Raw genomic sequence first — 14,069 nt, forward strand, 5'->3', positions numbered from 1 at the left:
GTATAACTGTATAGTGGGCCGACTGATGATAATTTTGGTGGTGGGTGATGCTGTTTTATGTAAGAGAACATTTTGTCACGTTAAATCCCTCTGAGCCAGTACTATTAGTACTATTTAGTAATTTTCCTAATTGTCTTGTTCGAATTTCTAAAACCATCATAGTTTAAACGTTATTGTGTCCAAGTTTTATTTTTTTAGTTTTGTAACATAATTCTCTAAAACGTATCTGTTTCTAGACAAACCTTTAACAACTTGTCAATACTTTTAATAATCTCAAGAGATTATTAAATAAAAATCCGAGTTGCTTTATAATAAATATTTTTATTAGTTCACAATATATGTAAATAAAATATGAATTTATTAATAACAATAATTCATTCATATGTACAATAAATTATAATTATGGATAAGTAACAGGTTTATACATTTTTTATGCATTTTAAGATATTAATAAATAAAATATTTACATAAATATATAGTTCAAAGTTATTACTAACATAGATACAAATAATTTAAATAAACATTTTAATTTTTTGAGAAAATCCTTTTAAGGAACTTTTTGGCACATCGTTTGCATTTACACAAAAATCTTCCTCAGTTCGTTTAATCCAGGTCAGCGAGTCCAGAGATGTCCTTAAACACGTCGCTTGCGTTGAGCAGCCAATTGTTGTCGCCTAACCTGTTGTTGTCGATAAACGAACAGGGGACGAAAGACAATGGCCCTACGGCTACGAGGTTCTTCTGAACCACTTTTATTTAATTCGGAACCGTCAATGTCAACTTCACGCTTGGAACGATAGTTGCGATATAAATTTGATTTGTCTTTATCGTTTCTATATAAAGTACTGAGGAAATCGATGTAAGGACGAGATTGTAAATTTTGTGGTTGTCTTAGCGGGGAGTTGTAGCTCAGCACACTAGGTATGGAATCATCGGTATTTTGCGCCCAAGACAAAGCTAAACACAGCATTACAGCAGCAACGAAGAGTAAAAACTAAAACGAGAAAAATAATTTTATTTAATAAAGTGTTATGTAATAAAATTTAAACATAAAAATAAACCAGTAATGAAAGAATCAAATTAAAGAAACAAAATATATATATAATATATATGGGATCTATATCCAAATCTATCTATACCAACTTCCGTCACACATTCCAAATTTCATTGAAATCGGACATAAATAGCGTGTTTGGTGAATCAAATGCCTCAAATCGACAGAAAATATATATGAGAGCTATATTGAAATCTGGAACAGTTATTATCTATACCAAATTCCGTCACACATTCCAAATTGCATTGAAATCGGCGAAAATATATATATATATATATATATAATCTTAAAGCAATAGCGTTCTTCCTTTGGCTAAAAAATGATATTCCCCAATTTCAGCCGAATCGGATAAGAAATTCAAACAAACAAAAATACATGGACAGACGAACAAAGTATCAATGACGGATGATACCAAAAATTTGAATTATTCGGGTCTAATATTCGCAAAAGTGCAGGGCAGGGGCATGTCTCGTTTTTTTACAGCATGTTGTTCTCCTGACCCCTATTGAGACGATGCAATTGTTTGTCAAGCAAGTCCATGCATTCTGAGATAATGGTCCAAAAGCTCTAAATAACCCATCCGCCACCAAATAAAACGTCGGATTACCTACAAATCCAGTTTTTGGGATTAGGATGGCTGTCACGGTACTGCATGTAGATGGTCCACTGAATACATGAGGAGGCACCCTGTTGCAGTTCTCTGGGCGGTATTGTAACAGATTTTATTTTTCCATCGCATTGTACTTATATTCGCGGACCACACTGGCACCACATAACTTACCACAGACCGACCTATCGCGTTATATGTGGCCAACAATCTTTCTTTATCTTCACCCCAAGTACTGCCGGCTATGGTCTGGAGAGCCTTGTTCTTACATCTCAGCTTGTCGCAGATAGCTGTAGAATGCGCGAACGCGATGAACATGCTGTCAAATGTGACACCTAGAATCTTGGTCGGAATTCTGCTACCATCGACCATGACATTCAACTCTGTACTTTTCTCCGCAGTCCATGTGGTGAACAGAGAGGCCGTAAAATTAGGAGCTAATATTTGCATAATACTCTCATGAAAAAGGTGGTAAGATCGGTCCATTAGAAGTTCAGGATTTCGCAAATAACGTCTAGAGGGAATGGGCTTAACATTATCAAAGGATTTTTTAAGTCGAGCACCACCATCACTGTTCTCTTGCACGACTTGCTCCTGTTGGGTCATCGACTACTATGTGTGGATATGACGTGCAGCGCTGTTGTCGTGCTGTGTTGCTTACGGAACCCATGCTGATGATCGGCAACTAAATACCTATTTCTGATACTGAGGAGAAGTCTAAAAAAACTTTGCTAAGGGCGACAAAACCTTGCCTAGGTTCAGTAGCGGGACCACACTACCCTTTTTCCAGAATTCGGGAACATTGTTGGCGGCTAGCAACAGGTTGAGAACATTGGTGAGATACTCGACTCCTGGCTCATCCAGCTGTTTCAGCATTACAATAGAGATTCCATTCCAACGTATTGGCTGATTTAGCGTTCCTGGGGCTAACGGACATCTTTATTTGAAGACAGAATTTTAAGCTGATCAAGAATATATTCGCTGTGTTACAAACCGACTGACAAAGGTAATATACCCTCTATCTTATTAGTCGAATCTATAAAAATTACATATCAACCGTTATGATGTCAATGGAACCACGCTCACGGAATTTTTAGAACAGAAAAATGCGGCATATAAGGCTACTCTTCAATCAGTGGCACGACTGAAGAATAATAAGCCGACAAGCTGATAAAGTGCATCCATCAGCTGGTTAGCATCATGTTAGCTATTCAGCTAATTAGCATTGTGTATCATGTCCTCACGTCCCCAAGAAAGGAGATAAGACTGTGTGATTTAACTATAGGGACATAAGTCTGCTCCCTATTGCCTATAATATAGTGTCAGGGATATTGTGGGAATGACTAAAGCATATGGTCAACGGGATAATTGGACCATACCAATGCGGCTTTAGACCTGGCAAGTCCGCCATTGACCAGATATTTACCCTGCGGCAAATCCAAGAGATGCAGATCGACACCTAACACCTTTTTGTCGATTATAAAGCGGTCTTCGACAGACCGCTGCGTACAAAGGTATTCCAAGCCATGTCTGAATTTGGTATCCCCGCAAAGCTCATCCGGCTTTGTAAAATGACTTTAACACACACGAGATCCTCAGTTAAAATAGGAAAGAACCTCTTCGAAGAGTTTTGTACCAAAAGAGGTTTCAGACAAGGAGACAGCCTTTCGTGTGATCTCTTCAAGTTCCTGCAGGAAAGGGTTATACGAGAGGCAAACGTCAAAAGAAGTGGCACAATCTACAGCAATAGTCACATTTTACTTGCTTATGCTGATGATATAGACATCATGGGATGTAACCGATACCTTTATGAAGGTTAAAGGAGAATCTGCTAAAGTGGGTCTGGCGGTAAACCGTGAGAAGACCAAGTTGATGGTTTCGACGCGCAATGCGTCCATTGAGCTCGGACCAACTGTTGCAGTTGGTTCCTATAATTTTGTAGTAGTAAAAGACTTCGTCTATCTCGGCACCTTCGTAAACACAACAAACGACATCAGTTGTGAAATAAAAAGAAAAATTGTATTGGCCAACAGATGCTACTTTGGTTTAAATAAGCAGTTTAGAAACAAAGCCACATCTCGTGAAACAAAAATAACGCTGTACAAAACACTGATACTACCCGTGCTGATGTATGGCTCCGAAGCCTGGGTACTTGCGCAAGCAGACATGGCAGTGCTTGGTGTGTTTGAGAGAAAAATTCTTCGAAAGATCTACGGTCCAATCTGTGTTGACGGTGAATATCGACGTCGCATGAACCACGAGCTGTATGTGCTATACAAAGATATCAATATAGTTAAACGTATCGAGATGCAGCGATTGCGTTGGCTAGGCCATATCATTAGAATGAGCGATGATGAACCCGCTAAAAAGGCGTATAAATTCGGGCCTCTTGGCGGTGCACGCAGAATTGGCAGGCCAAAGAATAGATGGTGCAAACAAGTGGATGAAGAGATGACAAGGCGCGGTATTATTCCAGAAAGCGAAGCACTAAACAGAGAGAATTGGAGATCTTTTGCATCTACATCTCAGCTTGTCGCAGATAGCTATTGGATCCAATGGCCACAATAAACCACCGAAATGACTGAAATTTGGTATGTAGTATTCGTTTGAGTTGTAAAACTTTCCATATGCAATTTGTCGGTATAGGCCCACGTCTTTATATAGCCTCCATAGAACGATACCTCCCGATTTCCCGCATTTTGGATGTTGTGACCTCAATGTCGCACCGAAATGGCTGACATTATGTATTAAGTCAATATCCACGCCTACGGAAGTCCCTTAAAATGTTAAAAACAAGTGAGCAAAGGCAATAGTCGGGACGGGGCCGACCATGTGATACCCTACACCACTACCCCTGTGCATAAGCTTTTCACTGGTAAACATTTCTTTTAGGGAATATAATCCGACTACCACCAAATATAATATGCCTCTTTCTCTCTGGGACCCCCATAAGCATCCAAAATTTCGTGACCATCCGATCAAAATTACGACCTGTAGCTTGATTGCAAAAAATGGAAGAATTGGATGCATTACCGACTATTGTGGTATCTCCCTTGTTTGACCACCTTCGCCAACCTGCTTTACACCAATGTAAAGGTAATATTTTCCTCTTCCATTGACAGTCTTTGCCGTTGGAATACCCCTACTAGAAGCCGATATATTCACAAAGAATAAAACTTTGAATTTGTCTCCAAATGAGTTTTTCCCCATTCCTACCCCTAAATATTATGCGACTATAACCAAAATCAATAGGCTTCTTCCTCTGTGGGGCTCCCATCTACCCTCAAAATTTCGTCACCATCCGTTCAAAATTCCAACTTGTAGCGTGATTACAAAAAATGGAAAAATTGGGTATATGTATTACTGAATTTTGCAATATATCGGTTTGCTCATTTACGCCAACATACTTTGCATCAATATAAACGAGATCTTTTCTTCTTCCATTGACGGGTATTCCTTTTGGAATACTCCAACCAGAAGCGGAGATATTCGGAGATATTAGAAAAAAACGTTGACTTTTCTCCACATAAGCTTTTCGCTTATTCCGACTCCTGAATATTATCCGACCATCACCAAACTAAATAGGCTTACTCCTCTGTGGGATGCGTGACGATCCGATCAAAATTGCGACCTGTAGCGTGATTACAAACAAATCGGAAAATGGAATGCATTACCGACTATTGCGATATCTCTGTTGTTTGAACAGCTACGACAACCTACTTTACATCGTTGTAAAGGTGATATTTTCTACTTTCCTTACCAGGTTTTGCTTTTGATATACCTCTTAAATAAACAGAGATATTGGCTTTGAAATAAAACGTTCACCTTTTTCCAAATAAGTGTTTGCCCAATCCGACCCCTGAATATTATTCGACCATCATCAAAATCAATAGGCTTCTTTCTCTTTGAGACCCCCATTAACCCCCAAAATTTCGTGACGATCCGATCAAAATTGCGACCTGTAGCGTGATTACAAAAAAAATCGAAAAATGGGATGCATTACCCACTTTTGTCATATCTCTGCTATTTGACCACATACGACAACCTACTTTACATCATTGTAAAGGTGATGTTTTCTTCTTTCCCTGCCATGTTTTGCTTTTGATATACCTCTTTAAGAAACAGAGATAATGGCTTTGAAATAAAATGTTGACTTTTCTCCAAATAAGTGTTTGCCCATTCCGACCCCTAAATATTATCCGACCATCACCAAAATCAATAGGCATCTGCATCTGTGAGACCCCCATTAACCCTCAAATTTTCGTGACGATCCGATCAAAATTGCGACCTGTAGCGTTATTTCGAAAAAAATAGAAAAATGGGATGTATTACCGACTATTGCGATATCTCCGTTATTTGGTTACCTACGCCGACCTAGTTTGCATCGCTGTAAAGACGGGATCTTCTACTTACATAGTCAGGCTTTGCTTTTGGAAATTTTTCAACCAAAGCTGTGATATTCGTCAATATAATTAAAATCGCAAAAATGAAAATTGTGGTTTTATTTGCAACTATTGTGATATCTTCGTTGTTTGATCACTTACGAGCACCTATTTTACATCATTAGAAAGGCGATATTTTCTGCTTTCATTGTCAGGTTTTGCTTTTGGTATACCCCATATAGAAGCTGAGATATTCGCTTTGGAAAAAAACGTTGTCATTTTATCCACCTAAGTTTTTTGCCCTTTCCGACCCCTAAATATTATCCGACCATCACCAAAATCAATAGGCTTCTTCCCCTCCGGGACCCCCATCAACATCCAAAATTTCGTGACGATCCGATCAAAATTGCGACCTGTAGCGTGATTACAAGGTTTAGATGGACAGACGGACGGACTGACGGACGGACACACATAGCCAGATCGACTCAGCTCGTCGAGACATTCATTTTGGTATATATAAGTATGGGTCTACGACCATTATTTCGGTGCGTTACAAACTTTTTGGCCAAAATCAACTTATAATACCCTGCCCACATAGTGGTGTAGGGTATAAAAATCCACACCTATGGATGTCCTTTAAAAATATTTCCATGCGAATGAAAGTCCCTTTAAAATATTTTACAAATATCCACACCTATGGGAGTCCCTCAAAAATATTTTAAATTATATCCACGATTATGGAAGTCCCTTCAAAATATTTTGAAAAATATCCACACCTATGGGAGACCCTTAAAAGTATTTAAAAGACAAGTAAAAAAGTATCAGTCGGCTTTGCCGACAGGAAAATACCATAAGCCTGTGTGAATTAAAACGTCCATATATTGACAATATCGAATCTGCGGATTACGGATTTTGTGGCTTTGTTTGGAATTTGCCGACAAAAAATGTATTTGGTCTAAAGCTCAAAAATGTTGAAGAGGATGTACTTAAAGGAATTGACAGACATAGTCAATTTTGGAAGTGGATCTTATTTGGGAGTCATTCCTTTTGATAGATATTGTGTCCACCAGTAATTTCAGTTGGTCTGAAAGCATAGACTTGTCCACGAAAAACATAATATGGAGCATATTTATAGCTTTCAGGCCGATTTTCTCAGGAAGTATTGGATCAAAACGATTCGAAAGCAGGCCTTTAACTGCATTTTCCGAAATTTTGGGTGAGAGGTACCCGAAGGACTCGACATTATTATTATTAAAAACAATTTTTTCGAACCTAATATATGTCTGGTAGAAATATAACGAAGGGCAAATCGGTTAATGCCTTCGAGAGTTACCGTGTGCACCATTTTAGTGAAAAGTTTTGAATTGAATTTTTGTGTGGGAGGTTCCTAAAGAAGTGGACCGATATGGCCCATATTCGGACATAAACTAAGGTTATTTTCTCAGGTAGTAAGGACTTGCCCCTGGTGAAACTTGTACCGTCGCATGGGGGGAAGTGAATACAAGCTGTTACAACAAAAATCAAAGCCATTCGAGAGCCGATTGGGTCCACACCAAATCGGTTACTCCCTTCAAGAGTTATCGTGCGCACAAATTTTCCGAACATTTTCGAACTTTTGTGGGGGTACCGGAAGGAGTGGACCCATCTTCGAACTTAAAATAAGTTTGGACAAAATATTACTAACGCCAAATTTTCGACCAAACCGGTTGATCCGTTTGAGAGTTGTTGTGCGCACCAGCCAGACAGACGGACGGACATTGCTAAATCGACTCAAAATTGTCTAAAACGGATTTCGTGCAATTATACTTGGGGTCTAAAACCATTATTTCGATGAGGTATATTTTGCCCGTATGAAAGTGTATATACCCTCGTTAGCATAAATGCTGACATCTGACATCCACATCTATGGAAGTCCCTTAAAAATATTTAAAAAAATATGGAAAACCTTTAAAAATATTTAAAAAAAATCATAACATTAAAAAATATATCCACGCATATGAAAGTCTTTTAAAAATATTTAAAAAAGTGTGGAAAATCTTTAAAAATATTTTAAACAAATATTCACGCTCATGGAAATCCCTTAAAAATATTTAAAAAACAAGTAAGAACGGCGTTAAGTTCGGCCGGGCCGAACTTGTTATACCCTCCACCACAAGTTGTATTGAAGTAAAATGGAATAATTTGTTTCATTTCGTGTATGAAGATGACTTAATACTAAATTTCGGTAAAACAATGTAAGGCACCATTCTATGGGGACTATTTCAAAACGTCGATCTATACCGACAAATTTCTTACGAAAAGTTTTTAAGCTCAAAGAAGACTAAATACCAAATTTCCTATATTCCTAAACTTAAAAAAATACCCAAAATAAAGAAGTACACTTCCGTGGGGATATAGGAAGACGTGGGCCTATACTGATACTACTCTTCTGGAATATTTTATAGCTCTTGGAAGACGAAATAACGAATTTCAGCCATTTCGGTTGGATATTGATGTCGCAATCTTCAGTATTACGAAAATCGGGAGGTACCGTTCTATGGGGGCTATATCGAAACGTGGACCTATACCGACGAATTTTAGTCAGAAATGGGGCAGTATGAGATACAGACATATTTCTGGCGAACAGTTTTATATCACATTGATGACTACATACCAAATTTCAGCCATTGTGGTGGAATGTTGAAGACACAACCTTCAAAATACGAAAAATCGGGAGGTACCTTTCCATGGGGGCTATATGAAGTCGTGAACCTATACCGACAAATTTAAAGGGAAAGTTTGAGTACCCCCAACGAAGTCTAAATACCAAATTTCAGTCATTTGGGTGGAATATTGAGGCCAAAACGTTCAAAATACCGAAAATCGGGAGGTACCGTTCTATGGGGGCTATAGGAAGGTGTGGACCGATAGCGACAAAATTCTGGGAGAAAGTTTTGTATCCCTAAAGAAGACTACTTAACAAATTTCAGCCATTTTGGTAGGATAATGAAGCTAAAACCTTCAAAATACCGAAAATCGGGAGGTACCGTTCTATGGGGGCTATATGAAGGTGTGAACCGATACGGACAAAATTCTGGGGGAAAGTTTTATACCCTTAAAGAAGACTACGTACCAAATTTCAGCCATTTTGGTAGGATAATGAAGCTAAAACCTTAAAAATACCGAAAATCGGGAGGTACCGTTCTATTGGGGCTATATGAAGGCATTGACCGATACCGACAAAATTCTGGGGGAAAGTTTTATACCCTTAAAGAAGACTACGTACCAAATTTCAGCCATTTTGGTAGGATAATGAAGCTAAAACCTTAAAAATACCGAAAATCGGGAGGTACCGTTCTATTGGGGCTATATGAAGGCATTGACCGATACCGACAAAATTCTGGGGGAAAGTTTTATACCCCTAAGGAAGACTACGTACCAAATTTCAGCCATTTTGGTAGGATAATGAAGCTAAAACCTTAAAAATACCGAAAATCGGAAGGTACTGTTCTATGGGGGCTATATCAAAACGTGGACCGATATATCCCATTTTCAATACCAACCATCCTGCAAGTAATAAAAACTTCTGTACCAAATTTTGACTCTCTATCTTTAAAATTGCGAGCTGTATCTTGATTTCAACAGACAGACGGACGGACAGACGGACATGGTAAGTACGGCGTTCAAATCGACATAGAATTTTATGCTGATCAATAATACATATACTATAACGGAATGACAAATTTAATTATACCCTCCATATGGTGGAGGGTATAAAAATATCAACGCCTATGAAAATTCCTTAAATATATTTTAAAAAATGAGAAATTTGTCGGTACAGTTCACTTCGGATTTTTGGCATTTCGGTCAATATCCCTCTGAAATTGTTTAAATTTGGCATTTAAACAGCAAACATTTCCCGCTTTTCGTTATTTTAAAGTTTGTTACCTCAATATCCCAGCGGCATTGCTCAAATTTGGTATTTACTGTTCGTTGGGTGTATACAATTTTCCACCAGATTTTCTTTACTGTGGGTGCACGTTTTCATATAACTTCTTAGAAGTGTCCCTCCCGATTTTTGGTATTTTGAAGGTTTTAGTGTCATTATCAAATCGAAGTGGATGAAATTTTGATATAACCCAGCAAAAAAAAGTCCTCCCAAAATCATGGGTTTTGTAAGGGATTTTTGGCAGCCGTAACTACTCGCAAACCCCCTTTCTTCCCCATTATTTTTACAAGGGCATGTCGCACTCAGTTTGTAGTTATTTTATGACCATTAGAATAACTAGTTATTCTGTGGCCACTAGAAGTTGAAAAGTAAGTTGAAAAAAATTCTATTTTTAGAACAGTTGATGTAGAGATTTTTTTTTTAATTTCATCACACTTCTTACTTTTATTTTACTTTATTTTATTTCGTTCGCTGTGCGAGTTGAACACACGAACCCTCTGATTTCTAGCCAAAGACACTACATACTATGCCACGCACACGAACATTAAGGGTTGCTTAAGAACATAAATGTGCAGTACACATGTGCACCACGAACTGTTATTTTTTAATTAAAAAACTCGCGTGCCGACAGTGAGCGTTGAACACACAACCCTAGTCGGACACATACTCACTGTGTCACCGTCCTCATTACTTAGTGAGGAGCAAAGTAAGTAGGTTTGCCTTGCAATTTTTTTAAGAAGTATCCCATTACTTTTCAGATTACTTGTAATGGGAAAAGAAGCTTGTTTACATTACTTTGTAATGGGTTACGTAATGACTAATGGATCCGAATTTTTGCTGGGAAAATACTCCAGAAGAGAACGATGAAAGATTCATCGTGCTACACGCAGAGAAAAAAATATGATTGATCCAACAATATTCGAAGAGCAATATATGTATTGTAAAGATATTGTTAAATTCCAAATGTAGTATTGTGATTTTAACAATTGGGTTTTGTCAACTGGACAATAGTTCTCTCTTTTCTTCGACAATTTTTTCTCTTCCCTCGCTATTCGATGCCGTGTTAAAAAAAACAATTATGGTGAGTTTTGTTTGTATGACATGATGCCTTTATCTTTGTTTTTGTGTGTATGTATACCAACAATGAGACTCTTGTTTTTATTTGTTTCTGTTTTGTTTCATTCTTCTATCTTCATTGTGCTTTGAGATTTGGTGTTATACCGGAGTTTGTTATGGTGTTTAATTATTCCTTATGTTGTGGTAGGTGCTTGTGGCTTTTTGTTATCTTTGTTGTCAGCCAATGCAGCAAACCATGTATTGTGTTCATCAATGATTGCAATATTATACGCGACATTTATATCCATGTTATGTGAAAAGTGTATATGAGAAGTATATACACTCAAATCAAAAATTTCTGGGCTGGTTTTCTGGGTTGACAATACTTTTTGTAAACAAAATTAGATTATGATAGTTCCTACAATCGGTATTTTTAACGATTTTTACAATATTGGGGAAATTCGAAAGTTGTTTTTGTTTTCTATGTTTGGAACAAAAGATGGTATTTTTGGATTTGGATTACAATGTTTGAACAAAACAAATACATTTTTGGAACCAAAACAGATATTTTTGTTCCAACAAAAGCGAAAAATATTTTTTCTCTGCGTGTATAACGGTTTCGAAACTATTTGGAACTATGGTTCCTTTTGGGAAAGCGAACTAGAAAGATCAATCCTCTGAGATAACTAAATTGCGTCTTTAAAAATATCAATAGAATAAAAACACAAAAATGTTTATTTAAAATTTTTAATAAATTGCTTTCATTTATTAAAAACAATTTTTTACATATACATAAAAACAACAATAAAAAAAGTGTTTAAAACAATAAATTGAGAGAGGTAAAACTTAAAACTATAATTTCATACAAATTAAATTAGGAAAGGAAAATGGTGTTTGTTTTGTTTTCGATAACGATAATGAACATGTGAAGAAAGGAAGGTGGAGTGTGCGTACGAGTACATGCGAACTCTATAAACAATCGAAATGCATTTGTTGTTGTTTTTGAAAATAGTTTTAGTTTTTTCGTTTTCATTAAAAAATAGTTATAATAAATAGTAAAGTGGCTAACATTTTACAACTTGTTAAAAAATTTCTTAATCTCATATCAACTAATTTTTTTAGCCTATAGTGGAGTAAGCGTAAGGGTAGGAAATTTTAAAAAATATTGGCCAAAAACACTACTCCTTTTTATAGCCTACAAGCATTTACTGCGCTTGCTTATGAATTCGTCTTCTTGCTTCTGCTTTTGGTTGTGATGAATCTTATTTAAACACGTTTACGTGCCTGTTGAACTTCTTGTTTTCGAACCTCTTGTTGTCTGTAGACAAATAATGGACGAAAAACAATTGCTCTACGTGGACGTTCGCTATCGCTAACAGCACGAGAAGAAACAGCGTTAGCACCAATAGGTTCAACAACAGCATCAACACTACGCCTGTTACGTGGAATATAGGGCTGGAAAAGACTGGTCTTTGCGGTATCGTGTCTATACAGGGTACTGAGAAAATCGAAATAGGGGCGAGATTTTAAGCTGTCTGGACGTCTCAGTGGCGAATTGTAGCTAAGCACAGCTGGAACTTCACTGTCCGTGCCAAAGTTCTGGGCCCACGATAAAGACACCGCCATAACCACGCTTAGGAAAAAGAAAAGAGTCTAAAACGAAAGGAAGAGAAAAGGGAGGGAAGTTGGAAGTTGAGAAAATAGTTTTTTTCTTTTTTTGTGATAGACTTATAGAGTTAGCGGGTAGTAGTAGTGCAGAGCTAGTTAGTATTGACCAAAACCATAAGAAGGATAAACTTATGCTTAAGGTGTTGTTTATATTTATCGAGTGCATGCAGTAAAGTTTAGTAATCGATTTCAAATAAAAAATCTAAAGATAAATACGTTAAGTATGTAGTAGATTAAATCATGGGGATAATATGAATTCACTGCAGAGAACAAACAGTTGGTGTTTTTCGAAGATTTCTGTGGGAAGATGTAGCTGAAATCCGAAAATCAGGCCGTACCGTTTATAGGGGCTATATCAAAGCATATAACTTTACCAACAATTATCTGCCGGAATATTTTATACCCCCCCATCAAAAAACAAATGCCAAATCTTATCTATTTTAGTGTGATACTGTTGCTAACACCATATCAAAACGTGTATCAGAACAAATTTCTAAGGGAATGTTTTGTACCTGCAACGAAGACTAAATACCAAATCCCGCAAATTTCGACATCCAATTTTAGGTAGACCAAAACTATATATACTTTAAAGGGTTTCCGACAAATATTACTGTGAGCTAGAAACAGAATGACAGTGCTAATACACAATCCATCTTAGGTTTTCTCTTCTCTTATGTCCTCTTAAATGTCTTCTATAGAAAGAAGACCTCGTAAAGGTCTCCTATAGAAAGTACACTTCTTGCAGTTAGAAGGTCTTCTCTAAAGACATAAAAATCTTCGGTAAGATTTCTGAAGATAGAAGACCTCCGGCAGGCCTTTTTAAGTAAGAAGACCTCTTCAACACGTAGAAGAATTTTGCAGATCTTCTAAAGATAGAATACCTCTTGCATGTCTTCCAAAGATAGAAGACCTCCTGCAGGTATTTCAAAGGTAGAAGACTTCTAAAGATCTTCTATAAAAAGAATACCCTCTAAAGGTCTTTTATAAAAAGAAGACTTCCTAAAGGACTCCTTCGGACCTCATAAAGGTCTTCTACAGTTAGAAGACCTCATAAAGGCCTTCTATTGGTAGAAGACCTCCTAAAGGTCTTCTTTAATTGGAAGATCTCCTAAAGAATACCTCTTCAACACTTCTTCTAATTATAGAAGGCCTGTAGGAGGCCTTCTGACCATAGAAGACCTCATTAAAGTCTTCTGTAGTTAGAAAACCTCCTAAATACGAAGACCTCCTAAAGGTCTTCTATAATTAGAAGACCTCCTAAAGGTCTTCTATAATTAGAAGACCTCCTAAAGTTCTTTTGTAGTTAGAAGACCTTCTAAGAAGGCCTCCTAAAGGTCTTCTATAGTTAGAAGTCCTCTTCTACAGTGATAAGAC

At 37.2% G+C, this 14,069-nt stretch overlaps 1 protein-coding gene across 2 annotated transcripts in view; it reads right to left on the minus strand.

Annotated features, from left to right (window-relative positions):
* Positions 1 to 301: 301 nt before the first annotated feature.
* Lst (Limostatin) overlaps positions 302 to 14,069 on the minus strand; it is a 40,607-nt gene continuing 26,839 nt past the window's right edge. The window contains exon 2 of one of the 2 annotated variants that reach the window (XM_073957070.1): positions 302 to 994. In XM_073957070.1, the coding sequence (XP_073813171.1) occupies positions 635 to 994 (360 nt within the window). In that variant the 3' untranslated portion in view covers positions 302 to 634. Of the gene's footprint in view, positions 995 to 11,760; positions 12,681 to 14,069 lie in introns of those variants that run through there. The other variant, XM_073957069.1, reaches the window with a different exon arrangement.

Source organism: Musca autumnalis, unplaced genomic scaffold, assembly GCF_047663935.1.
Source record: "Musca autumnalis isolate F117 unplaced genomic scaffold, ASM4766393v1 scaffold_5, whole genome shotgun sequence".
Taxonomy (NCBI): Eukaryota; Metazoa; Arthropoda; class Insecta; order Diptera; family Muscidae; genus Musca; species Musca autumnalis.